This window comes from Crassostrea angulata, chromosome 10 (genome assembly GCF_025612915.1).
Source record: "Crassostrea angulata isolate pt1a10 chromosome 10, ASM2561291v2, whole genome shotgun sequence".
Lineage (NCBI taxonomy): Eukaryota > Metazoa > Mollusca > Bivalvia > Ostreida > Ostreidae > Magallana > Magallana angulata.
The window spans coordinates 23,419,870-23,446,495 of record NC_069120.1 but is presented as its reverse complement, the minus strand read 5'-3'; the positions used below and the strand labels follow the sequence as shown (position 1 = coordinate 23,446,495).

The window sequence follows — 26,626 nt, the reverse complement described above, 5'->3', positions numbered from 1 at the left end:
AAATATGTTAGTTCATTTACCTACGTACGTTACTGTTCATCACATTGAGTAAAATGTTTTTAAAAAAGTTTAAAGTTTTAAAAAAAGTTCTATTGCTTTTGAACATTTCAAGTATTAACCGGAAGTGACGTAGGACCCAATGAAACCCGTTAAACACATGTTCAATCAATGTCCAATATCTATATAAGTCTTGATCTATCACAGTTTCTTGTGGGTACTTTGTTTTTAAAAAAGAAGGCTACCTGATATATTTGAGATGTCTCACCGGAAGTAGATCTTTTTTTTACCATGTGTAGATGACTTTTTGTATTTCTATAGCTAAAATGTTACTTCAATGCTAAATAACCAAAATATTTTTAAAAATATCAAAATTTGGTGTACTTCCTGTGACGACCGGAAGTTACGCCGGATAAAACAAAATAGTGTTAACACATGTACATACATAGGTCTATCATCCCACAAAGTTTGGTTGTTCAAGTCGTTACTGTTTTTGAGATCTCGTCGAAATAAGGTTTTTGGTCTCTTGGCAGGAAACGGGCAAACGGAAGTGTTCAATGTAAATTGTATTCAATATTTCTTGTAAACTTGCCTTTTGTACATTATTTTTCATTTATCTAACTAAAATATATAAAAGGATAACAGTTAAACTGATAAACAGCTCGATTTTTTCAACTCTTCCGGTATGGACCGGAAGTTACGGAAGACAAAATGAAACCGGTTAAACACATCTTCAATCAAATGTCTATCATCCATGAAAGTTTCGTGTCTTGATCGCTAATAGTTTCTGAGATCTCGCGGGTACAAAATGTTGTTTAAAAAAGCTACCTGAGATAATTGAGATATCTCACCGGAAGTAAAAAATGTTTGTTGATATTACATCGCAGAGATTTCCTATGTATAGATTTATTCTTATATATTTATTCTATTGACAAAAAATTTGATGCGTAAAAACAATTATTTTTGAAGTGCTTCCGGTGACGACCGGAAGTTATGACGAACAAAACAAAAGTGTTTAAACACATCTACAGCTATAGGTCTATCATCCCACAAAGTTTGAATGTTTAAGTCTTTACTGTTTTTTAGATCTCGAGGTGACAAGCTTTTTGTCGCGGGACAGGAAACGGACGACCGGAAATGAATTCAGAACATTTTTAATTAAAATTCTCTAGATCTTTTTATTTTCTGTCATTCTTGAAAATTTTATAAAAATCCATCAAGACATCTCTGAGAAATTCACGAGAGAAAAAGGGGAAAAAAATAATAATAATAAGAAAGAAAGAAAAAACCTAACAATCACTATAAGGTCTTCCGTTTGAAACGGAAGACCTTAAAAAGAAACATTACAATCACTATAAGGTCTTCCGTTGGAAACGGAAGACCTTAATAATATAATTATCACAAGGAATTTACATGTAGTTTTGCAAGATGAAAAATGCACGGGTCCTTGATGTCAGCTAGGAAAGAGATATGTAAATGTAGCTTGTTTAAGATATCGTAAGACTCAGAAGAAGAAAAAAAAAGCTAGGCAGAGAATTTGTAAACAGATAGATAAAATAATTAACAACGAATAGTTTATAATCAAATAAATTTACAAGTAGTACATATATTTGTTAGTTATTAAATGATTTTAATATTGATTTTGAATTTGAAACCAAATTCATGTGTGTGTTATTAATAAGATTTAATAATTAAGAATAAATCAATTAATTTTAAGAGTGAAGCTAAGTTTTAAAATAATTCCTTAATTTTTATTCCGGAAATGTGTACAGTTTGGGTTTACGTTTAAGAAACATCGTTTTGGAAAAGGCATGAGAAAAATATGTTAAAATAAGTGAGTCCTTTGTACAAAATATCGTGCGAAATTATTGAAACTGTTCTGAGTAACAATTAAAGTGACAATGTTTACGTCGATAGTTCACAAAAGTTAAAGGGGCATGGTCACGATTTTGATAAAAAATAATTGGTCCGATTTTAATGTTTACAATGCTTTAGTGAGGCATTTTCAAAACGCAACCAAAATTTGAGTATCATCCGCTTAGCTATAAGCGAATTACAGAGCTTACAATTCTTTGCTATGTAAACAAAAACTTTCTTTTACATTGTGAATGTTGAAGTGAAAATTCCAGTTTTAGACCTAAACTTAATATGGTAAACGTTATTAACTGTTTGTTTATGCTAAAATGAATAAGAAGATCGACAAATCAGCTTGAAAAAGATTTTTTACTGGTATATTTGACCTACGTAAACAAAAACAGGGCACAAGCCTTGTTTATAAACAAAGATTTGTGAGCTTGTATCTGGCTCATAACTTTACGCCTGACTCTCAAATTTCACATGATCATTAAAAATGCATTCCTATTCATTATAAATAATAAAAACAGTAAAATGAAATTTTACCAAAATCATGACCATACCCCTTTAAAGGATTAAGTCGATGTTGGTGGATTTTCGTTGGCCTTGACGTCAGCGTTCGAACATCATGCCGAGAGTAAAGTCGAGCAAACGGATTGTAGAGCGGAGAGAAGGTCCGCCAAAAAATAAACAGTAGTCAAAAGCAAAGAGGGGACATTCTGTAATAAGGAACACTTCGGAGACCGTGAAGATATCCCCGGATGTTGACCATGTGGTGGAAAAAAGAATTCTTGGCCGGAATCAGGTACAGATCAAAATTTTACTGAACACAATGATATTCCTCAAATGATTAATTGTTACATGTAGCTATAACAACGTTCTCGGTTTAAGGTCAGGTTTGCGGCTTGCATTTTTTAGAGGTTGTACCAAAGTTACATACCATTTTGTTCACTATACTAAAGTCTTTTTTCTCATGAAATTCAAATGAATTTTGCCCGTCCCGTTTTATAACTACAAAAGGTCAAAGTTCATGATTTCCAATTTTCATTTGGATGAAATGTAAACAATTTCGTGAAAATATGTACATTTTATATGTGACTATTATGGGGGTTATTCATGCTTAAAATGTTCGAAAATAATATCACTATTAATATCATGATTCACTTTTATTGATTTCTGATGAACTATCTAAAAATAGAATAAAACGCAACAAAAGTCTTAATTTTGGACTACTATTATGTAAACGAAAACATCTTATTTGAAACCTTTCCAAGTCCACCGATTTCAGGAAAAACGTATCTTAGAATATGTGTAATCTGATGTTTCTAAACCACTATTCAAAACCATATGATGCGGATTTCGTTTTCGTGGAAATTAATAAAATGCTTGTGTTTCATTGAAACTAAAAAAACCCGCGAAATAAAAAAACCTGAAATCAATTATGACGTCATATAAATTTTGACGTCATAACTGAAATGAAGGGTAGTTGTTGTTACGTCACAATGAAAATGTGTGAGTTATCTCCCTGTAACCGCAAACCTTACCTTAAATGTTTTTCAAGAGTTGAAGAACAAAATAATCAACGGTCAGTACGTAGATTTGGCAAAACTGTTGGTTAATTTCAATGAGCCTCAAAAACAATCATTTGTTATAGTTCAAACTTCAAGCTACGGAAAAAAAATGCAAAAAATATTACTAATATTCAACATGGACAGATGCTTTTATCATATTTGCAAGCATTTATTTGGAGGTTCATCCTACTAAAGCCTTACATTACTTGAAATACATGAATGACGTCATGCTAGCAGCGGCTAGGTCATCCGGTTTAGGATTTAAAGAGTATGACGAGCAGTTTCGATTAAAGCTTGCAGAAACCCGATCGGGAGCATGGGGGACAGTTGACCCAGAATTGTGATTAATTTACATTACACCTATAAGTAGGTAATTCTGGTTGCTGATACACAAAACCAGAGTTAGAATAAGAATTATTATACATATAATTTTCAAGGGGTCTTGTTTCAAGGCACCCTGTGGTTATTTGCATCAATGTAGGAAATGTAATGCCCAGCATCCACTAGCAATTTACTCAAAGAAAGGGCAGATGCAGTCATCCAGGGGGACCAGCTATTTCATAGTCAGGGCTCCAATAGAGGAAATAGGGGACAGTATCAAAATACAGGGAGTAGAGGAGAATTCCCTTTCGGGGGGGGGGGGGCGGAAGGGGCAACAACTAATAGGTTCAATTTTTGGAAGTTAGAATATACCCCAATCAAAATTAAAAATTTAAAACCACTTCTACAAAATTATTCAAGTAAAGCGGTAGGAACTGAATTGTTACAAGGTTTTTAGTTTGGTTTTAGAATTGGCTATAAGGGTCCTACGCTAGGGATGAATCAAAAAATTTAAAATCTGTTTTGCAATATCAATAAGCAGCAAGGGGGAAAAAATAATGAGGTTTCAATAGGCAGAATTTGCAGGCCCCTTATCAAATAAACCAATATCCAACTTAAGAGTTTCGCCAACAGGTATAGTCCCCATGTCCGGGGGTAGCTGGAGGTTATTAACACATCTTTCTTATCCAGAAATGAATAGTGCCTGTCGTTTACCGGAATCTGAGTTGACCAAGTTGGTGTTTTGCATTTGTATTGATTGCAATTCTAGAAGTTGTAATATTGTTTTTGAGCCATTTATTTTTTTATGTTGCAAATATTTTTTGCCGTTAAATGGAAAGAATAAATTTGCCCAGTTGGTTCTTTGATTGAAAATTATTGAATGTTTTAGACAATGATGTGTTTTTGACCATACCCATTTGGTGTCAATGCACTCATGGCATTTTCATTGTAAAATTATGATGTAATTTACAAATAGTGTATTATCACAGATTTTACTTATTGTCTTGAAGCCAAGACCAATCAATACCATAGAGGGGTGGTTCACAAAAAATGAAAAATGAATAAATCAGTTGTCAAACTGATTTTGTGTTTTATTTTTAACTTAAAATACAATATGGCATGTTGAAAAATACGGATTGATTTTGTGAGTGCTGACCATGTTGAGTGTTAGCATGCTTCAGATCAACAATATCAAGATTTATGAATTAAAAAATAATTCAATTTATTTAAGAGTAAGCTAAAAAAAAATTATTATTCCGGAATTTTATTTCGGAAATTTGTACAGATTGGGTTTATGTTTAAGAAACTTCCTTTTTGGAAAAAGCATCAACCGGGATGCACATGCTAAAGTTGTGAGAAAAATATGTTTACCCTCCCACCCATGCATTCCCTTTGATTTATTAAAATGTAAGAATTTTACTGCGTATTGAACTTTGTATTTCAGGATGAGTTTCAAATGATCGGTTGGAAAAAGGTTCACAGATTCAGTATTGGTTAACCTTCACAGCTTTTTAAATGTACAAAGTTCAACGAAAGAGCCTTGACTAAAAAACCTACCAATCCATGAAAATTGCATTTTGAAGAAGGTGTTTCTTGTTGTTCTTGTCTTCATGCGAGATGAATGTGCGTGTTGTTACCGATCTACTTGCGCACAATTGATGTGCAGTTGAAATTATTTGATAATGACAATTTGAAGTTAAACAAGTTTTGTCTCGGATAGCCGTTTACCGGCTTCTGAGTTGACCAAGTTGGTGTTATGCATTTATATTGATTGCAATTCTAGAAGTTGTAATATTGTTTTTGAGCCATTTACTAATTTTTTATGTTGCAAATATTTTATTTGCCGTTTACCGGAAAGAATAAATTTGCCCAGTTGGTTGTTTAATTAAAAAATCAATGAATATTTTAGACATGACGTGTTTTTGACCATACCCATTTGGTGTCAATGCACTTATGGCATTTCCATTGTAAAATTATGATGTAACTTACAAATAGTTTATTTAAACAAACGCTACTAATTGTATTGAAGCCAAGACCAAACAATGCCACAAAGGGGGTGGATTACAATATATGAAAATAAATAAATCAGTTGTGAATCTGGTTTGGCGTTTTAATTTTAATTTAGAGTACAGTGTGGTATGTTGGAAAATACGGATTGGTTTTGTGAGTGCTGACCATGTTGAGTGTTAGAATGCTTCAGGTCTACAATAAAGCATTTTGATTTAAAGATATGTCTTAATTTTGTGGAAAAAGGAATGTGTCATATAAATTCGGAAGTTTAAGGCTATAGCTGAATGAAACAATAAATTGGCATTCCTAAGAAAATAATTTGTATTACTGCATGCCATTTTTAGCTTGGCTTTGCTAAAAGCTAAGTCCTGGTTGTATGCATGCACATTCCAGTGTTTCTATGTAATAGCATAACTGACAAAGTAAACAAAAAACCAAACAGCGTGAAAGAAGAATCGTCTGCTATACCAAATAGTTCAACCGAGAGCCATGTTTGTTTTTTTTTAAATTAAAAAATAATTACATGATTTAAAAGCAATACCATGCAATTTGGGCATACTTACAAAACGAAAGTCCAAGAACTACTTTACAAGGCATTGGTATTCGGCTAAAAAATGGAGGTTTGATTTATATTGCGTGTTTCAAAATTTAATGCTCTGTCGATTTTTTTTCGCACACAAACATTTTTTGGCTTACAAAATTCAGTCGCTTTCTGACACTTTGCAAATATAAAAGTCCTTATATATATATATATATATATATATATATATATATATATATATATATATATATATATATACACAGCCTATACCGGATATATTGAAATTCAGGGGACCATGCAAATTATTTTAATATATCCGTATTTCAATATAAGCGAAATTGACTGACGTGAAGCCGCTATGTTTTAAAGTTCAATTCCGATGTATGCATAGAAAACCATACACGAACAAATTATTTTGTCATCATTTATCTATAACAATGACAAGATTACATGGAACATTAGTCCTTGAAAATTTGATTAAAATCATATCCGAAAGTTTTGTATGTTTCATTTTGTTACTATTTTAAACCTCATCATAATCTCCGATCGCATTCTTTTACGTTTAATAGAAAAATCACCAGACTTAAACGCTTCAAATATTGCTGAACGTTTCTTTTATACCATCGTAAGTGTACAAGCGATAATCTCAAAATCCTGAGCTATTTCGAATTTAGGCTTTGTCCTTTCATCAATAGCCATTACTAGTTTGTATTTAGCGTCCGGAGATAAGGTATCTCTTTTCCTTGGGGTTTCCATATTACGTCTAGCCTCAATACATCCGTATTCGTAAAAACAAAAAATTCAACAGTGAATACATTTTACTTTTTAATAGAAGTATAAAAACACACATGATGAGAACTTTATTCACCCCTTGCATATCAACCGGTCAGTCTGGCATAATTACTGTCACCAACCGTGACGACAGCCACCAGGGAGTACTTCAATATAACCGTTAGAAAAACAACTAATTATCACCTTTGGGAACCGATCAGTGGCTTCAATCTAAGTGATATTTCAAAATAGCCGATTTCATTATAACCGTTAAATCAATGCAAAGAATATGAGAGCCAAAACTAGGGATTTATTTCTATTTCAGAATAAGCGGAATTTCAAAATAAGCGATTTCAATAAAAGTGGAGTAAGCTGTATATATAAAGACTGAGAGAGAGACAGAGAGATTGTCAGTCTTTAAAACTGAACTTTATTTATTTTACAACGATTAATAAGCAAGTTCTACAACTTATATTAATATCTCTCGTTGGCACGGTGAGAGAACCCACGTGTCCAAGCAGGCGACCACCATACCCTATCACATACATCCACTGTCGATCACGGGGATCGAACTCGGATCGCAGCGGTGAAAAGCGAGTGCATTGTCCACTACGCTACTTGGACACAGTGCCAGTCTTTGCTACACAATATGCAAATGACACATCAAAAGTGCTGGGCTTTCAGTACTTCAGTACCTTGATTTCTCAATAGGTTATTCAGGAGCCACATGCCAAACTAAGACAACCCTTTGTTCAACCCTGAATTGTGAAAGTGCTCAGTGCCATGAGGAGATTGGTTGTTACTGTCCAGAAGGGAAAATCCTGACTGACAACAAAGCATGCAAACGTATGTAATTAACCCTCAGTTTCAGTAATAGTGTACACAGCATTATGATATGTTTTGACATTATTACTGATAAGGTTTGTTACCTACTGAATACAGGAATATATAGGGTTGATTAATCTCATAGATGTTGAGGGGAAGCCATGCCGTCTATGAGATTGATCAACCCAATATATTAGGTAACAAACCTAATAAGTGTTTTGTTTTCCCGAGGACTATCAAGTGACACAATTATTTACATAAAGCGATGATCTACACAAACCCATGTAAAAATTGGCTATAACATCGCGTCCAATTTAACTTATTTAAACTCTTCAAAATTATCAATATCACCTTTCAAATACTCTGAAAATCTTCGCTTTACCTATATTGTCTTAAAACGTATTGTTGCTCTTCAATGTTAAACGTTTTCTCCCTTTCCTCTGCAGAGATTTGGCTAATCTCGCCGATGCCATTTTGTTCTGCTCCATTCACAACAATGTGACGTCAATATTCAAAGAGCAACTACTCTAATCTTTAAGAAATTCAAAGTGCAACTACTCTAATAAATTTATGAACTTTCGGCATGAGTTTTCTGTATTAAATAATATGAAATGTCGAAATGAGCAGGCGAAGCATCTATCAATGACGGCCATATTGCCGAATATTAGTTCTCATCACCGAACAGACATACGGATATATGGGGCAGTCACGTGCTAAGTTAAACCAATGAAAGTGTGACATTTCACTCTTAGGGAAAACAAATAAAAATAGTGTCTTTGCAGTTATTGCAACCGATTTTTTGCACTATCTGAGAAATAATCAGTTCAAGGTTGAGAAATAATTTATATTTAATGATTTAATTTTCTTTAAATTTCAGAGCCTTCCAATGACTTTGATATGTTGTTTGACCCTCAGATAGGCGATGAGGGAGCCTATACCACCGCTGTTCTGAATGATCCTGATAACAGTGATTTGTCATTCATGTTATGGGTCAGGTTTAATAAGGATCAAAAGGATATTGATAACACTGTGATCTTGAAGTTGGGGTATGGTTAACAATTATATACAGTGTACATGTATATACAGTTAAAATATTATGACTTTCTAAGAAAATTACTTTTAATGTGCTCATTTTTTCCCAGATCTTGCTTAAATTGGTATGAGTTATCAATGCAAAAAATTAAATGCATTCATTTTTTCTTTGTGTTTATAAACCTTCATGACAAACACAATTATTAATTTTTGTGTAAACTGACCAAATTATCTTTATATGCCCCCACCCTCCTTCAAAGAAGGGAGGGCATATTGCTTGGCTGCTGTCCGTTTGTTGCTCGGTCGGTTCACCAATAGTTTCTGTTTATTTTCTTTGCAGAGTTGTGCATATTGAGATGAAGTTTGGTATACAGATTTATTAGGATAATATCTAGGTCAAGTTCGATTTTGAATACGATTGAGCAATTTTCGACAGAGTTTTGCACCTTGGACTTAGTAAAATTCCACTTATTCGCAGAGGTTGCATGCATTAAAATAAAAATTAATATACAGATTTGGGTACGATAGAGCAATTTTCGACAGAGTTATGCCCCTCGGACTAAAAAAAAAATTCCACATTTATTTTCAGTTTCTGTTCATTTTCTTCTCAGAAGTTGCACATATTGAGATGAAATTTAGCATACATGTATACTGATTCATCATAATATCTAGGTCAAGTTTGATTTTGGGTACGATCAAGCAATTTTTAGACAGAGTTATGCCCCTTGAACTTAGAAAAATTTTACTTATTTGCAGTTTCCTTTAATTTTTTTTTGAAATGGTTGCCTATATCATGATGAAATTTGGTATACAGATTTATCATAATAATATCTAGATCAAGTTGGATTTTGGTTACAAACGAGCAATTTTCGACAAAGTTATTCCCCTTTGACTTACAAAAATTCCAATTATTTGCAGTTTCCATTCATTTTCTTTATGGATGTTTCCAAGGGAGGGGGCATAAGTGTTTCACAAGCATCTCTTGTTTTATTTGATTTGAAAATTTCTATCTCTTGAAATAGACTGATTCTAGAAATATAGCTTGATTAAAGTTTATAACTTTTTAGACTAATTGGATTCTATAAAAATTATCATCAGTGAGGAAGGGAGGGTGTTTAATGAACCTGAATAAATTGTTATCATTTGATAACCTTTTTCACATAATTATGAGAGATTTGTCAATACTTAATGTAGTATTATCATGGACCTGTGTATCTTAAAAAGATCATTATTTGTCTTCCTTGGATAGCAAGTAAAGTTATGGAAGAACCTATATTTCCTTAATGACTGTCTTTAAAATAATTTTAGGATTACATGCATGAACAGTAGTTTTTGAAAAATGAAGCCAAAGTGACCACATGTGAAAATACTGAATTTAAATACTTTGGCATGCATAGGTAGCTGCAGTTTAAAAAGTGCATATAATATAAACATGTATTAATGATATTTTAAGATACATTAACTGAGTGACATTCTTATTTACAGAAATTTTGCAGAAGTAAAAAATGACTCAATCACGGTGGGGAATACAACAAACAACTTTGTGGTAGATTTTACAATCTTTGGAAAACCAATTGAAATGGATAATGGCAAGTGGCATGTTATTGTATGTTCTTGGAAACGAAATGGAGAATCATTAGTTGCTGTAGATGGTGTCAAAGTCTTTGAAGACCTGTCTCTTCCAGGAATATTGCCCAAAGTGTAAGTTGTAGATAAATATAAGTGAGTATTGAAATCCGATTATTTTCAAATTGACACATTACATTGGTATGTTTCATACAAGGGTTGGGTACTAAAAGGAAATTCAACTTTTAAACAGCAACCATTTAGCAAAAAATTAGTTTTTTTAAAGAGAATTTTAAGACATTACCCCCAGGGGTAGGGCATAGATACAATATGAGATCAAGCTTTTGTATAAAAGATATTTTTTTTTAATATTCTACTGAAAAACATTGCCATGAATATAGTTGTATTTACCATTAAGCAAGTTTTATTTATGAAAATTAACTTTATTTGGCAATCCACAAGTGTTTCATATTTTTGAAATATTACTGGTTTTGCCTAAAATTGGTGATATATTTGTTAATTGTAGGCTGGTTAACTGCTGAAAATATTCTTGACTACTAAGTTGTCATGAACCTTGCCAAATTTTGTTACTGACAAATAAAAGTTGGTTTACAGTTTATGGAAGCATTTTCAGGACTTGTTGATTGAAGTTATAGAAATTGTGTTGTATTTTGTAAACTTAAGATTATAAACTAAAAAAAATTTTTTTTTGTATTTATCAGGACTTGCTTAGCCAATGCTTTTTAGGAATGTGTTGATCTGTCTTCTATAATATATCTGTTTGTTTGATTTTCTTTGGCTCAACTTCCCATTTTCATGCAGATTGTATTTAGTAGAACTAAAATCGTTTTTAACAGTTGATGAATAAATTAAGTTCAGTTTAATATCCAAAAATGCTATTCAGATCTGCATATTTATGATAGATCATATATTAATGCATTATTATCCATTAAATACCGGGGTATTTGCAGTGAACTTTATTGTAATTATTGCATTCAATGAATCCTTTGAAAGGCAGTACGTATTATACCTGTCCTATGGATTATGTAGCTATAGGGACTCGTTAAGTCATCAAGTTTTGTTTTTCTCTTTTAAATAGTAATTTTCATTTATATTTATAGGTTCAAAGTTGAAATTGGAAAGAAATTTGGAGGCCGTATCTCACAAGTAAAAATATGGGCAAATAGTTTAACAATTAGTGATGTTTACAAGCTTGATGAGAACAAGGATTATAATCCATCTGGATCAACTGTTGTTCACGGTTGGTATAACTATAGGATGAACAAAGGAGTTGTTAAAAAGAGTCCTACACAGATTGAGAAGGGGGAGGTGTGTGATGTCCCTGCCTGTTCATCATCAGGTATTGTAACATTGTAACATATTATATAGAATATAACTATGATCAATATGAAGTGAAAAAAAAAGTATGCATTGTATACGAATTGCATGTTTTGTTTCCTTGATATATAATGCAAATACATATGTACATGTACATTCCTTCAATCATCAACCTGCACCTGTTTATACTTTTCTTTTTTGATATGGTCGGATTTTTAATGCAATGATTTATCTTTTTTAATGAGATATAAGTTGATCATGCATTGTGTTCAATTTTTAGATAAGATTAAACCAAAAATCAAGGATTGTGCAGATGATGTCTCAAAACACTCTGCTGACAGAATCTTCTCATATTCACTTCCAAAATTTATTAACATGTTCGAAGATTTCAATGAAAGTTTGTCTTTGTCTTCGCATTCTGGAGGTTTGTTTGTTTTGTTTCTGTTATTAAATCCCTCTTAAGAATTGTATGACTTTTTGAATAATATAAGCATTCTAAATTTCAAATTTAAGGGTCCTCCATACACCTGGGAAAAGTTTTGCATACAAGCCCATTCTTCTAAATTACTTAAATTTCTATCATGTGTTCGAATTGAAAATGACAGGAAAAAATTCAATTTTGGGGGGGGGGGAATAAACTTTTAAAAGTTTTACCGTTATTCATGAAAATAAATGTCTAAGCTACACCCACTGCGCCACAGAGATAGACATCAAAAATTGGCGATTGTAATCGTTTCACAATGCGTTAAAAATCGCCATGTTGGGACGTACTGTCATAAAAGTGGAAGTCACGGGGTCTCGAAGATCCTTAATATCTTTTCACTGTATCATGATTTTATGTTCACTGACTTTGAAATGTATTAAAAAAGAATTACCTTTGATTTGAATATTAGGGAATACCTTCACAAGGGGTGATTACAGTTTGCTGTTCATGGCCTCTGATGATAATGGAAATACAGCTATGTGTCACAGCAAGTTGTATGTTAGATGTAAGTTCGTTTTAACTCCTCTTAGCTGAAAGTGTTTATGATGTGAACAATTAAATTGTTTTCTGCACTGTGGATTTACTCTTTATTATCATGTAAACCAAAATAAAGTTTAAACCCAATTTATCATTAAACTAAATTTATCATTATGATATATAGATAATAAATCCTGAATTTTTCACAAATGATGTTATTTCAAATATTTTTTTAAAATACTGTACAAATTTCATTATAGCAATTTCACCTTTGGATTGTAACGTTTATTGTATATTAGATATTGCCTGTGAAGTGAAGTTGTTTGTAGAATTAACATTACTTATTTGTAATTATTTCAGATAATCATGAATGCCCTGCTCCAAGAACCTTTTCACGAAAGGATTACTGCTCTGTTTCGAGCAAAGATATTTGTAAACTGGAATGTCCTAGTAATCAAGAGTTATCTCTACCTGCTCCCAAATATATACCCTGTTCAGAGCTTGGTGTGTACAATCCACTAAAACCTCAAGAGAAAATTGTGTTTCCTTCTTGTGGAGGTAGTTTAACAGATTACTTCTATACTATTAAAATCTTCACCTCAAAAACCATTTTGCGCAAAGGCTGAGACTCATGTAGTGTATGGATTTAAGTTTGTTTAAATCATAATCCATGGAGATGACATGGACCAACATTTAATGGACCAGTTTTCACGTGACACCGAATAGAAAAAATCTTTTAAAATCTTTTAAAAAATGAAACAACAAAAGCAGTTCAAAGTTCATAAGATTAAGTGGAGAAAATTTAAAAAGCTTTTTTACCATGCTCCACACCACTAAATTATCCAGATATTTTGTATTGATACCCGATAGCTATTGCTGCTCAGGTAAGCAATGTGGCCCCTGGGCTTCCTGTTTTCTCTAAAACCAGACAATTTTTAGTCATTAAGGTTCTCTGATCCTCAGCCTCATTTTTTTCATCCTGAAAAATGTTATTTGTACTTCAAATTTTTTTGATGGTATCCATGCATATTACGAAGGTATTGCAATCCTTCGCCACGAGAATAAATAACGTATACAAGTTGAGATCAAATTAGAAAAAAGTTTTACTCGAACCCCTTTTCCTCTAGGTAAATGGTCTCCATGAAGCCACTAAGCCAAGCAGTTTGTTGACTGGTTTAGCGTAATATGAACCCTTTAAGACTATTTAAATTTGTTAATATAAAAGGCAGATTTTTGGTGCGAATAAATTTTTTTAGATAATTTAGAAATATCGAACATTCCTGAGGATCGGAGATCGCTAACTGGAGGGTATTTTCTTGTGACATATTTAATCCATGGTCGAAATTCAAGAAAAATTATGTCAATTTACAAGTAAAATACAATGTTTATAATTTGGCTGGCATGGGGTTGGTAAAACATATTTATTTGTAAATTAAACTTTGATTGCATAGTATATTAAAGAAGAATATTTGGTGTAAGTAAAATATATATGTTGATTTCATTTGTCCCCTGAAAATTTTGTGATATTTAATTGAATTTTTTTGGTTAACTTTACAGATATCATGTCAACAACAATTCAGATAGATGTGTCAATGGTGTTTTCCTTACAAGTTACCTGTAGTGAAATTTATGAAACAGCAATGGAAACCAAGCTTATGGCAGATTTTATGAATAAGATCTACCAAACTTGGAATGCATTATGTTCTTCAAATGACTGTTCTGGTGTTTCAATCAAACCTTCTTGTGTACCTGGTAGTAAACAAATGATAGTGGCAATACAAATAAAAAGTCTGAGGTTTGGAATGCACATTCTTATATTCTTTTATACATGTATTTATAAGCTCTTAATGTTTTTCATCTGAATTTTTTTTGTTTGTTTGCCTGTTTTCAGTAACGAGATCACAAGGAGATCTGGTGGATTTGAAAAGTATACACCTAAAGAGGTCCTAAGAGTTTTGATATTTGAAGAGGATGCATTTGATGCTGAGGTAAAACAAAAACGTAGTGTGCTTGGGAAATGATGATGAATTAGCAAGGAAGTTTGAATTGATTTGAATAATTCATGAAATAGAGCCATATAATACATTATACCTGAAATAAGCCCACACAGTTGATGTAAAACATTTTAATTGAGTCATCGCTCTTTTGAAACAAATATTTCAACTATTCTGTCAGGCTTACATCAAAACGCTTTTTTAATGTATTACCAATTTTTTTTCTAATTTAATTAGGGCCCTGTTCTACAGGCACCTTATAGTGATTAGTTTGTCCAACTATCTTTGTCCTTTGAGATCACTTTTCCGAAGCCTATCTTCTTTCCCCTAGGCCCAATCTAACTCATACTTCACCTACAAAGAGCATTTGGGTAAAGGGTGTGCAGTGACCTTGAACCAAGTTTAGGTCTAAAATTATGGTCATAGCAAAATTTTCTGAAAAAATCAGTGTATGGATCATATATTCTATAACCTTGGTCCAATCTAAGCCATACATCTCCCACATGAGTGCCTTTGGTCAAAGGGTATGTTGTTACTTTGAATGACCTTTCTATATCAAACCACGCAAAAAATAATTCAGAGCATATCTTACCCCCCTTCAACGCTAACCGTCTCATCCTTCAGACAAACAAAGGTTTTAAATAAAGGGTATGCATCGACCTAAAACTAAGTTTCAAGGTTAGATGTGCAAATTATAGCAGATCTCTTTAAAATCCAGTTTTAGACGACAATTTTTTTTCCAACCGACTTAATCTTGCTCATTTTAAACCCAAAAAGTAATGAGCTTAACAAAGTTAAAAGCCAACCTGAAAAAAACTAAGTCGTAAGTCAATGTCAACGGATAATCCTCGCAAATGCTTTAATTCTACTTTTTAGGACACCCGAGTCACTAAGGTGACCTATTGCAACTGGTGTTCGACCATCATCGTGGGTCTCCAATTTTATGTCATTCGTTAAAATTTTACATTTTCAACTTCTTCTTAAAAACTACATGGTTTTAATGTCAATGAAGCCCTCTACAAAAATGGTGAAATTCTTGTCCCTATCCCCTGGGTCAGGGTTCAGGCCCTAAGGCAGGACCAATATGGAAATATAGTGAAAATGTATCAAATCTTAGAAAATCTTCTCCACTTCGGAATCCATAGTTGTCGAAGATAAACGAATGCTGGTTATGATGTCCATGAAACACTCTACCAAAATTGCGAAGTTTATAACCCCAGGGACAGGAATTAAGGCCCTAGGGGGGTCTAATATAGCCACAATGAAAATGTATTGATTTAATAATATTTTCCTCTGTATTATCACAGTCCTGGGAGATAAACAAATTGTATTGTTGTTATTTTGTTTATAATTTGCCCTGTTATTCACTACCCATGGGGCAGATGTTAAGACTTCTTACTTGTGGAGGGGTGGCAAATATGGCATTATATGCTTGCTGAAATAAGCTCTATTTTGTGTGCATTATAAATGAAACTGAATATTTTAAAAGATTGACAATTAAAAGCCTGCAGATCTCTTTTTATCAAAAGATTACAATTTTCTTTACCCCTCCCCTCCTTCCTACCATTTCAATGAATGAATGTTTTTAAACTTCAAATTGAATCAAAGTACTGAGAGTACTGAAAGACGGGGTCTTGAAAGTTTGAATTTGTAATTGTCCTGGATTTCCTCGAATATGCTTCCAAAATTTATGAGTTTGAATTATTTGTTACAATCTATGTTAATTCGGCTTTTTTGCAATTGTCCGATACTTTGTCTAAATTTTACACTATCCCGGCCTTCATAATTGTAGAAAATTGACACAACGGTATATTAAGTAAAATAAGACCCCAAGAAATTTTTTTTTTAAATTACTACTAACAGAGAAAATCAAACAACTATATCAAAGAAGGTAATTTTAATCATTAGACTCTAAAACTGCTGAATTAACAAACAAAATGAACATTTGTATACCGATAACAAACACAGGCACCTGACGTTAAAAACTTTTTTTTTACAATAAGATTCCAAGAACTTTGACAATAAAAAGATTTGTCACGGTCGCCATTTTGATTTTTAAGACCGACTTATCTGACACAATTTCTTCATTTGCGATTCATGCAAAATTAATAGGTAAAAATAAATCCGTTCGCCACGTACTACTTTTTTTGTGTAAACTCGTGCATCACCTACGCGAATTACGATACAACCGTTCCTTTCATTAAAAATCATACTCCGAAAATCAAAGACATAAATAAGAGAGATTGTCAATTACGCCATTAGCGTAGTAATGCATTACTTTACTCATGTAATGGTAATGTAATGCATTACTTCAAGAAAATTAATTAATGGTAATGGTAATTTAATGCCCTAATTCATGAAGTAATGGTAATGTAATGCATTATTTTACAATGTAATTCACCCCAAGCCTGATTCCAACTAAGCCGAAAAACATGAACATTAACATTTAACTTGGTTCTTTAATCGATAAGATTGTATATATTATATGATGTATAAGTCTTCCAAAATGTATAATCTATTACAGATTTTGCTTACAATGCATCGTTTAAAATTTGAATTCAGTTTAATCAAATAAAGAGCCAACGAACGAGAAGGCAAATTCAGACTTTTTTTTTTCTTTGTACAAAATTCCTTTAGAGACGAACAGCAGTCATACCGCAAGTAGACTGGAAGCCAATGAAACACCTATTTAATTTGTAAAACATCTGTGTATATAACCCGTCCCGATTTTAACTTCGACTTGCGCATGAAGTTTGGTAGTATTAAGGTGAAAGATTGTTAATATAAAATTCACAACTTTTCAAAAATGGTACATTGCGTTTGGGAACTTTAATTTCGATTCCACCATCAACCTCTTCTATTGATTAATGAGCTCGTACACCAACTGAATCGTCAACGGCGCTGTGCATTCAGTTACGTAACTCATTCCACATTTGAACCCGAGCAAAAATATTTTGATCAATAAAACTACTTGTTTATTTTCTAAATAGAATTTTGTTTATACACAGAGGACTTAAAAGATTTAATGCGTGTTTTTATAATACATGTTTACTAAATTGCATGAAACTTTCTGCACTATTTTCTTACGCAAAGACTCAATTCATGTGTTATACGCGTGACTTCCGGTATGAGACTTTGGCTGACAGTAAACCAATAGACGGGGTCACGTGACAGCAGTGTAGCAGTAAAAAGAGTCAGATTATGGTAAAGACTTCAAATTAAAGCTTAAAATGCAAACATGAGACTCTCTGACATGTCAATCTATTGCGGTGGTATTCAGGTAACCGTCAAGGCCTGCTGGCTTTTTGTCATTATTTAAGCGTGACCTTTTGAGATGGTCACCATCTCAATTATGTCTAGTTTATTTCAGTTGTGAACAATACTGATTTTACAGGACATTGGTGGAGCAAAGGTACTGAATGATCAAGTAGTCATAACTGACACAGTCTCCTGTCCTGCTGGTTACATGGTTATTGGAGAGAACTGTGGTATAATTTTCATTTTTATTTATTTCATTTTCTGTAATGATATATTGTTTTTGTTTTTTCTTGAATTAATCTATCTATATGAATTTGATAACTGAAACTCGATAGATTGTAATTAATTTTTTGTTGTTGATTTTTTTCAGGTCAACAATCAATTCAATATTAATTTTTTGTAAGCTTTATGTAATAATAGAAATGCATCATAAAATATTTGGTCAAATCTAGACGTATATCTATGTCTACCCTAACTCTGCTTTTAGTTGCATGTGGCATGGGAACCTTTTACAATAGTACCAGTCAGAACTGTGAATTCTGTGCTGTCGGAACTTATGGAAGTTCAACTGGATTAAAAGAATGCAATAGTTGTGGTTCTGGTAAAACTACACTTGGAGTCGGTTATACATCTAATATTGATTGTGTTGGTAAGTTCCAATAAAAAGCTGTAGGCTTAATATATGTTACTTTTAAGTGAGTGGTAGGTATTTAGTACACCCATGTTAAGAAAGTGCACAAATTTGATATCAGAGATTAGGTAACAAGTTAGAACTACGCCTATGAACTGGCTCACATAACTTGTCTTGTTTAGCAGTTACAACGTGTACTTGTACTTGTAAATGTTTTAAATTTAATATTTATATTCTCTACTCTTGATCTGAATATTGACAGTTACTGTCGAAAAACTAAAGATCGCACAAATTATTTTTATTTAACAGCATTGTTTCAGGTTAATATATGTGTACATTGTATATGTTTAATAAAAAATTATAAAGAGTCATTGCATGTTTTGCTAAAAGTCAAAAGTGTATTTAAAAAAACCTGTACAAATACATTTTAGCGATAAAATTAAGTTTCTTTATATCAGTAGTGGTATTAAGTATTAAGGCTTAAAAAATAAACATATTTGTTCATATAACTAGCCGACAAGTAAATAAAAACTACAAGTTTTACTTTGCGTGTGCACAATCTACACGTTTGTTCATTCATATACATATGTGTAGAAATTCGTCATTACAAAAACTGATGACTTAATGCACATATTTTTCTTTCCACATGCACATGTACTCTTGGTTTGCTTAACCTCTCTAATTTTTGCCAGAGTTCTGCCCCTGGGACTTAAAAAATTCATTTATTTGGACTCTTCGCATATTTTCTTTGTAGATGTTACACATACTGAGATGCAACTTGATGTACAGATTTATCATAAAAATATTTAGGACTTTTATAGGTTGATGCATCTCAGAACAACCGGTTGATGACCCCTTTTAGTTATAAAGGGAAAAGGTCAATTGCATTTACATGAATACTGCCAATATTATAGGTTTCTGCACCCTATAAAGTATGTCTAAGGATGGCAGCGTAAATGTTTTATAAACATCTCTTGTTATCTTGGGAGCTTTTAAAATATAACCTTTTGCTAGTCTTTCACACAAGTTATCTGTCAAAAATAAGCTAACTAAAATGATTCCCTCTAAACCCAGAAAATGACCAATTCTGAAACATTGTACCATAGCAATAGAAAAGGAACATGCAAGTTACTGCAAAGCAGTTGACTTTTACTGAGGAAAGATACTTAACCTATTACTAGTATATATTTATTAAAATTTTTGAACTCCCATTTAAAACCTCGAAAGAATCCAAATTTCAATGGTTGCAATTCCAGATTTTACATAGAATTTTGCCAACAAATGAGTACCTTTTCAAACTCAATATAATTGATTCACCAGCCTGCTCTTTCTGTAATCAAGATAAAGAAACTATAGAACATTTATTTGTGGACTGTTTTCATGTGAAAGAAATATGGCTCTACTTTGAAGAATGGTTAAGAAGCAAGTTTAATTTTTTAATGACATTTGATAAAAAAACTATACTTTTTGGTAAATTCAAAAACAGAAATATGTATAGACTTCAAAACATATTGATTCTTACAGTAAAACAATTTATTTTTGCCAGTAAGTATAAGAATGTCCCAAACCTCTCGACGCTCATGTTAAAACAAACAGTCACTGATAGAATACATATTGAGAAACTACTGTTGTTGAAGAATTGTAAATTTGCTGAGTATGAAAAGTATTGGCTAACTATTTGCGATTTGTTATAAAATGTGTTTATAATAGCTGCAAGGAAATTGTAAGCAAATATTAACAAAAAAATATAAGTCTACTTTTATGTATCCTCTTGCATATGTTTTTGATAGATAGTGTTCCCCTCTCTTTCTCCACCCTCTTTCACCCCCCCCCCACCCCCCACCCCCACCTCATAACTAAAAATACTCCAACTTTCATGGGTGATAAAAGCAATTTTTCAAGATTGTTTGTGCATATATATGTCTGTCTGTCGGTGTATACACCTGTCTGTACGTGTGCTTTTTTATGTGACTGTGTTTATATTATACTTATATTCTAAATCTCAAATGAAGTGAATATGTGATGTGTATGCACTGTAAACTAAACATATAAGAAGATGTAAATAACTTGTACCTGAAAGTTTGAATAAAAAAAAAAAAATAAAAAAAAAAAAAAATTTGAAAAAAGTGTCTCTGCAAACCTCAAAATACTGTAACAAGATTTTGAGCTTAAATTCTAACCATTATTTTTTTTTAATTACCTTGACCAAAAATAAATATAGTTTTTTTTTATCTAATAGTTTTATATGTATATCCTTTATATTTCTTAATCTATTTTGATTTTTAAGAAATAAAAAACGGGCCCACATAAATCTTATAAATCTTTTAGTTCCATGGGATGAAATAACGCATGATTGTACATATCCATAATTTTGTTTGTCCGCATGGTCTTGTTTCTTGAAAACTGAGTTGACTTATCTAACAAATAAAATCTAACCTATGATGTTTTGTTCTAGTTGGTTGCCCTGTTGGGGAGTTTTGGGATGGTTCAAAATGTTCTCTCTGTTCCAAGCACTATTATCAGAACATGACCGGCAAAGATTACTGCTTTCCTTGTCCACTTGGTAGAAAAACGAGTGGTATGGGCTCCAACAGCTTTTCACAATGTTTTGGTAAGCATTTGATTTAAGATGTTGTTTACTGTCTATTGAAGTAATTGATTATATGATATTGTATGTTATCTCTTCTTTTTGTGGAGGAAATTGTCAAAGCAATTTGTACTGAAGTTTAAGGATAAAATCTGAAACCATGCACCTCAGTCAAGAAACATGTATATTTCTGGGTAGATTTTAATTATATAATTAGCTCTCAGCTTCACTGTCATCATAGCATGTTCAAGTGTTATATTTCTAGGTATTATCAAACCTTGGACTGAAAGTGATAGTTGATAGCTAAAGGGAACATAATCTTACTGCTTATAAGTAAAAATAAAATTACTGAAGTACTAACTGGAGTTGATTTAAATGATTATTATTTAGATATCAACGATATGTTATTTCGCATGACAAGTAGTTACTATGCTCTACTTGAATAATTACACACATTTTTCTCAAATGAATCGACGGGTTTGGTTTTTTTTTTTTATGAAAAATCTGAGCTATACACAGAAACATCTTATGAATCACGTTGTGTAATATTCAAAGATAGAATTAACGCCATCAAACTCTACGATGTATAATATCAGTAATCGAAATATTTCTGGTATCAAAGCAATTTTAACAAACAAATAATAATAAAGTCCAGCAAACGCCAGTCCTGGTTTTATCTTTAGATTCGATATTTTGTTCTTTATTCCAAACGCTACCACTGTAATTGAACTTTGGCGTAGGAATACTTAAGACTTCAAAAATATCTAAATTGATCTTACCATTTAAAATATTACTATGTTTAAAGTATTTGTTAATAATTGTTCTTGAAAAACAATGCTTCTGAATACATTTTACGAAGTTATCGATTATTTTCAAGTACTTCGTTTTGTCGGCGACTTGTTCGTAGGTCCAAACACTGTTTTATTTACGGTTTGCCAGAGTAAATGCAAAGGAGAGTTGATTAAATCAACTTCCAAACAAAATCTCAAAGCAAATTAGGTTAAGAAGAAATCATTAAGAATTACAATAGTGCCACTTCTTGATTGTATGTACAATGTATGATTCTATAAAACCTATTTATTGTTTTGTATAAAAACTAAATCATTCAATGTTTTATTTTTCATAAATTAGACGATTGTCCCGAAGGAACAGAGCTAAAACCGGACGGAAAATGTGTTGAATGTCCTCGTAGATATTATCGCAGCTTTTTGGAGGATGTCTGCATGGAATGCCCGGCAGGAAACACAACAGCAGGGAATGGTAGCACCAGTAAAGACAGCTGTGACATGAGTATGTTCAGATTATATATGTGCAACATATTTCTGTTACTCTGAATTATTTATTTCACATATTTTGCCAGTAGGAACTGGGAGGGGGTGGGGTTTGAGGGGAGCCTAAGGTCCATACTATACATTTGTTTTTCCTTGTGGTAACCGTTTCATTATTATTCACCAGTTTAAGTGTAATCCATTGCTGAGTCCATTAATGTGTAGCAAAGTAAGAAATGGGACAAAAATTATTATTGTAAAACTATAAATTCAGACATTTTTGTGTGCATCTTCAAAACTGTGAAATGTAAATTGAACCACAGCATATCTCATGATTCCGTATATGTTAGACTCTTGCTTTATGTGTGTTGCAAGTCTTATTGTTGTTTTATCGCGTCAATTGTTTTCTTTGATATATTTCCTTTAATCTCAGGTATGATAGAGTTCAAATTATGTTTAACTGATATGAAATAAGTATTGGTTCATATCAAAGGATCAATTTTTTTAAGCAATAAATAAATATGAAAAACTTGTAACTGATCCAAATTTAGAACGACCAGCATTTAATGTAGTTTTGAAAATGTCTGCACTAGATATCATTTTAATAATTTGATTTGTAAACTGATAAGAATTTTAAACAGAATCAATGAAGCTATGTGTTGAGAACATCTTTTCTTAGAAACATCATGTATAGTGTTTTTAATTTCAAGGACTCTTTACCTGACTTGTCAGTGTTATTAAACAAACACCTTACATCATTTGTGTGCATGCAATGCATGTTTCCATCATGTACTGGTATATATGCATCTTTGATTAAAAATCATTATATTAGAATTTATAAAAACAGTTACTTTGGGGATTTAAATGGTAGGAACAAAACAACAGGATGCATTCACAATTATTTGATTAAATATCTGAATAAATGTTACGGTAATATGTGTTAAATTGTAAGTAATTAAGTCTCCGAATGGAAAAGAATGTTTCAATTGTAAGATATCGAGTCTGCATCTTTTGGTAGTAAGTTCTAGCCTGCAAATGATGTCCCTCACTTTAAATGTAAGCAGTTTGAAAGGCATAACATAAAACAATACTGTTTGATTTCAGCTATATGTTATAATGGAACATATCGCAACAAAACAGCAAATGTCTGTGAGCCATGTCCAATCGGAGAATATCAACCAAACGATCTGCAAGAGGAGTGCATAAAATGTCCAGAAAACTATTCTACAAAAGCAGCTGGAAAGAACAGCAGAACAGATTGTAAATGTATGTCAAGTATTCTGAATCAGAATTACCGCGTAACTATATTTCTGGATGACACAAATACTGCCATTGTTGGAAAACATTTATATTAGGCCAAATAATTAAGCTCATTAAAAGACAATTCACTCCAAAATTTTAAGACAGTTTGACCAATGAGGAAAGGTTCAAGACTTTTTAGTCCAAATGTATTTACCGGTAATATCAATATCGAGAAAAGGATTAAAACGTTTTGAAACTAAACACTCTTTTAAAATATCATTTGATTATTATATTTGACTAGTCAAATATAATGATTGTCCTTTCTAATGATTCAATTAACATTACTTCAGCAATAATTTTCAATGCATGGGTATTGTGAAATTGCCATGAAAGATTACTAAATTGAATTTTGTGGTGATTCAAATTGTACAAAAGTAGCCTATGAGGACCAATATCGGGGCTAAGTTTAAAAGTTCAACACATGGATATATGTATATAAAAGCAAAAATTGTTTTAACTAGACACGATCTCGTTGTGAGAAACGAGGAAGTCTTCCGTCCGATTTTAGAAGCCAGGATACACTTATGATCTTGATTTTGCTAATAAAAAAATCCAGCTAAACATAACTTGAAAATATAGTAAAAGAGGGTCTTCATTTTAAATATAAGAGAGTATTTTGTGTAGGTGTAAGATCTTTGATTGAAAAAAAACTCCTCTTGACCCCTCATTTTAGGGACTATTCCCCTAATCTTCACATTAAATGAAAAGTCACGTAAAACTACACACATTTTGTGTAACAAGTGTTTACAGATTCGTAATCGTTCTTGAGATATCTGAAGAGGAAATTTTTTTAGGGCCGACCCCCTATTATCTTATCAGGTACGTTTAACGAAATGTTATGAATTGAATATTGTTGAGTACATTATATTGAGGCTATTTTCTTCTATACTGCTTATCAAATCATTTTTACTTTACTAGATATGAACGATCAAAGTTTTTAACTCCTGACCCTTAAAAATCCCTATATACGTTACACATGAGAAAGTTGGTAAATTGTATACGTACATAAAAGTAAGATACACATTTGTGCTCCTTTAACCTATTACAAAATACCCCTCAGTAAAGAGCTACAAATAAAAGACTTAAGATCCCTCTGAGTCCGTATTTTTAGGGACTGGCCCCTTTTATTACATAAAAAGGTCCCTTAAAACTACACACATTTTGTTAAACAAATGTTTACAAATTTGTTGTCAGTTCTGGGATATCCGAGAAAGAAGATTTTATTTGGACTCTTTTATGATATTTTGAGGGTTGATTATTGCTGAATACATCATTTTGAGTATCTTTTCTTCTATACTGCTTTTCAAAATATTTTTCCTTTACTAGATATAGATGATCAAAGTTTTGAACTTCTGGCCCCTAAAAATCCCTTATGGCGTCACACATGGGAGAGTCGTTATATTGTATAGCTACAAAGTCGGAAGATGAACATTTCCCATTTGTATCCTATTACAAAATACCCCTCAGTGAAAAAATACAAATAAAAAAATTTAGACCCCTCTGGATCCCTTATTTTAGGGACAATCCACTTTTTCTTGGTATTAAATGAAAGGTGATTACAAACTACACACATTTTGTTCAACAAGTGTTTACAAATTCGTTGTCGTTTTTTGAGATATCCGAGAAAAAAGAATTTAGGGGTCGATCCCTTATCTCCCTATTGGGGCCCTTTAATGAAATTTAAGGGGTTGAATATTGTTTAGTACATCATTTTGAGCATCTTTTCTGCTATACTGCTTATCAAAATATTTTTCCTTTACTAGATATAGATGATCAAAGTTTTGAACTTCTGGCCCCTAAAAATCCCGTATGACGTTACACAAGAGAAAGTTGTTATATTGTATGGGTACATTACTCTAACATAAACATTTCCGCTTCTACAATCTTTTAAAAATTACCCCTCAGTAAAGAGGTACAAACAAAAGAATTTAGAGCCCTCTGGATCCCTAATTTTAGGGGCCATCCCCTTTTTCTTGGTATTAAATAAAAGGTGACCTAAAACTACACACATTTTGTTCAACAAATGTTTACAAATTTGTAATCGTTCTTTAGATATCCGAGAAAGAAGATTTTATGGGCCGACCCCTTATCTCCCCATCAGGGCCATATAATGAAATTTTGAAGGTTGAATATTGTTGAGTACATCATTTTGAGTATCTTTTCTTCTTTACTGCTTTTCAAAATATTTTCCTTTACTAGATATAGATGATAAAAGTTTTGAACTTCTGGCCCCTAAAAATCCCTTATGACGTCATACATGAGAAAGTCGTTATATTGTATAGCTACAAAGTTGGAAGATGAACATTTCTCATTTGTAACCTATTACAAAATACCCCTCAGTGAAGAGCTACAAATAAAAAAAATTAGACCCCTCTGGGTCCCTTATTTTAGGGGCAATCCACTTTCTCTCGGTATTAAATGAAAAGTGACTAAAAACTACACACATTTTGTTCAACAAGTGTTTACAAATTCGTTATCGTTTTTATCCGAAATATCCGAGAAAGAAGAATTTAGAGATTTAGGGGTAGTTTTACAAATTCGTTATCGTTTTTATCCGAAATATCCGAGAAAGAAGAATTTAGAGATTTTAGGGGTTGAATATTGTTGAGTACATCATTTTGAGCATATTTTCTTCTATACTGCTTATCAAAATATTTTTCCTTTACAAGAAATAGATGATCAAAGTTTTGAACTTCTGGCCCCTAAAAATCCCGTATGACGTCACACATGAGAAAGTTGTTATATTGTATGGGTACATTACTCTAACATAAACATTTCCGCTTCTCTAATCTATTACAA

At 32.2% G+C, this 26,626-nt stretch overlaps 1 protein-coding gene across 1 annotated transcript in view; it reads left to right on the top strand.

Annotated features, from left to right (window-relative positions):
- Positions 1–26,626, top strand: part of LOC128164926 (uncharacterized) — a 62,556-nt gene that overhangs the window by 28,142 nt on the left and 7,788 nt on the right. The window contains exons 9-22 of the mRNA XM_052829037.1: positions 7,777–7,911; positions 8,768–8,936; positions 10,408–10,623; positions 11,610–11,848; positions 12,107–12,250; positions 12,720–12,815; positions 13,148–13,345; positions 14,345–14,582; positions 14,679–14,775; positions 18,176–18,269; positions 18,527–18,688; positions 21,126–21,281; positions 22,389–22,547; positions 23,630–23,791. Coding sequence (XP_052684997.1) covers positions 7,777–7,911; positions 8,768–8,936; positions 10,408–10,623; positions 11,610–11,848; positions 12,107–12,250; positions 12,720–12,815; positions 13,148–13,345; positions 14,345–14,582; positions 14,679–14,775; positions 18,176–18,269; positions 18,527–18,688; positions 21,126–21,281; positions 22,389–22,547; positions 23,630–23,791 — 2,265 coding nt within the window. The remainder of the gene's footprint in view (positions 1–7,776; positions 7,912–8,767; positions 8,937–10,407; positions 10,624–11,609; positions 11,849–12,106; positions 12,251–12,719; positions 12,816–13,147; positions 13,346–14,344; positions 14,583–14,678; positions 14,776–18,175; positions 18,270–18,526; positions 18,689–21,125; positions 21,282–22,388; positions 22,548–23,629; positions 23,792–26,626) is intronic.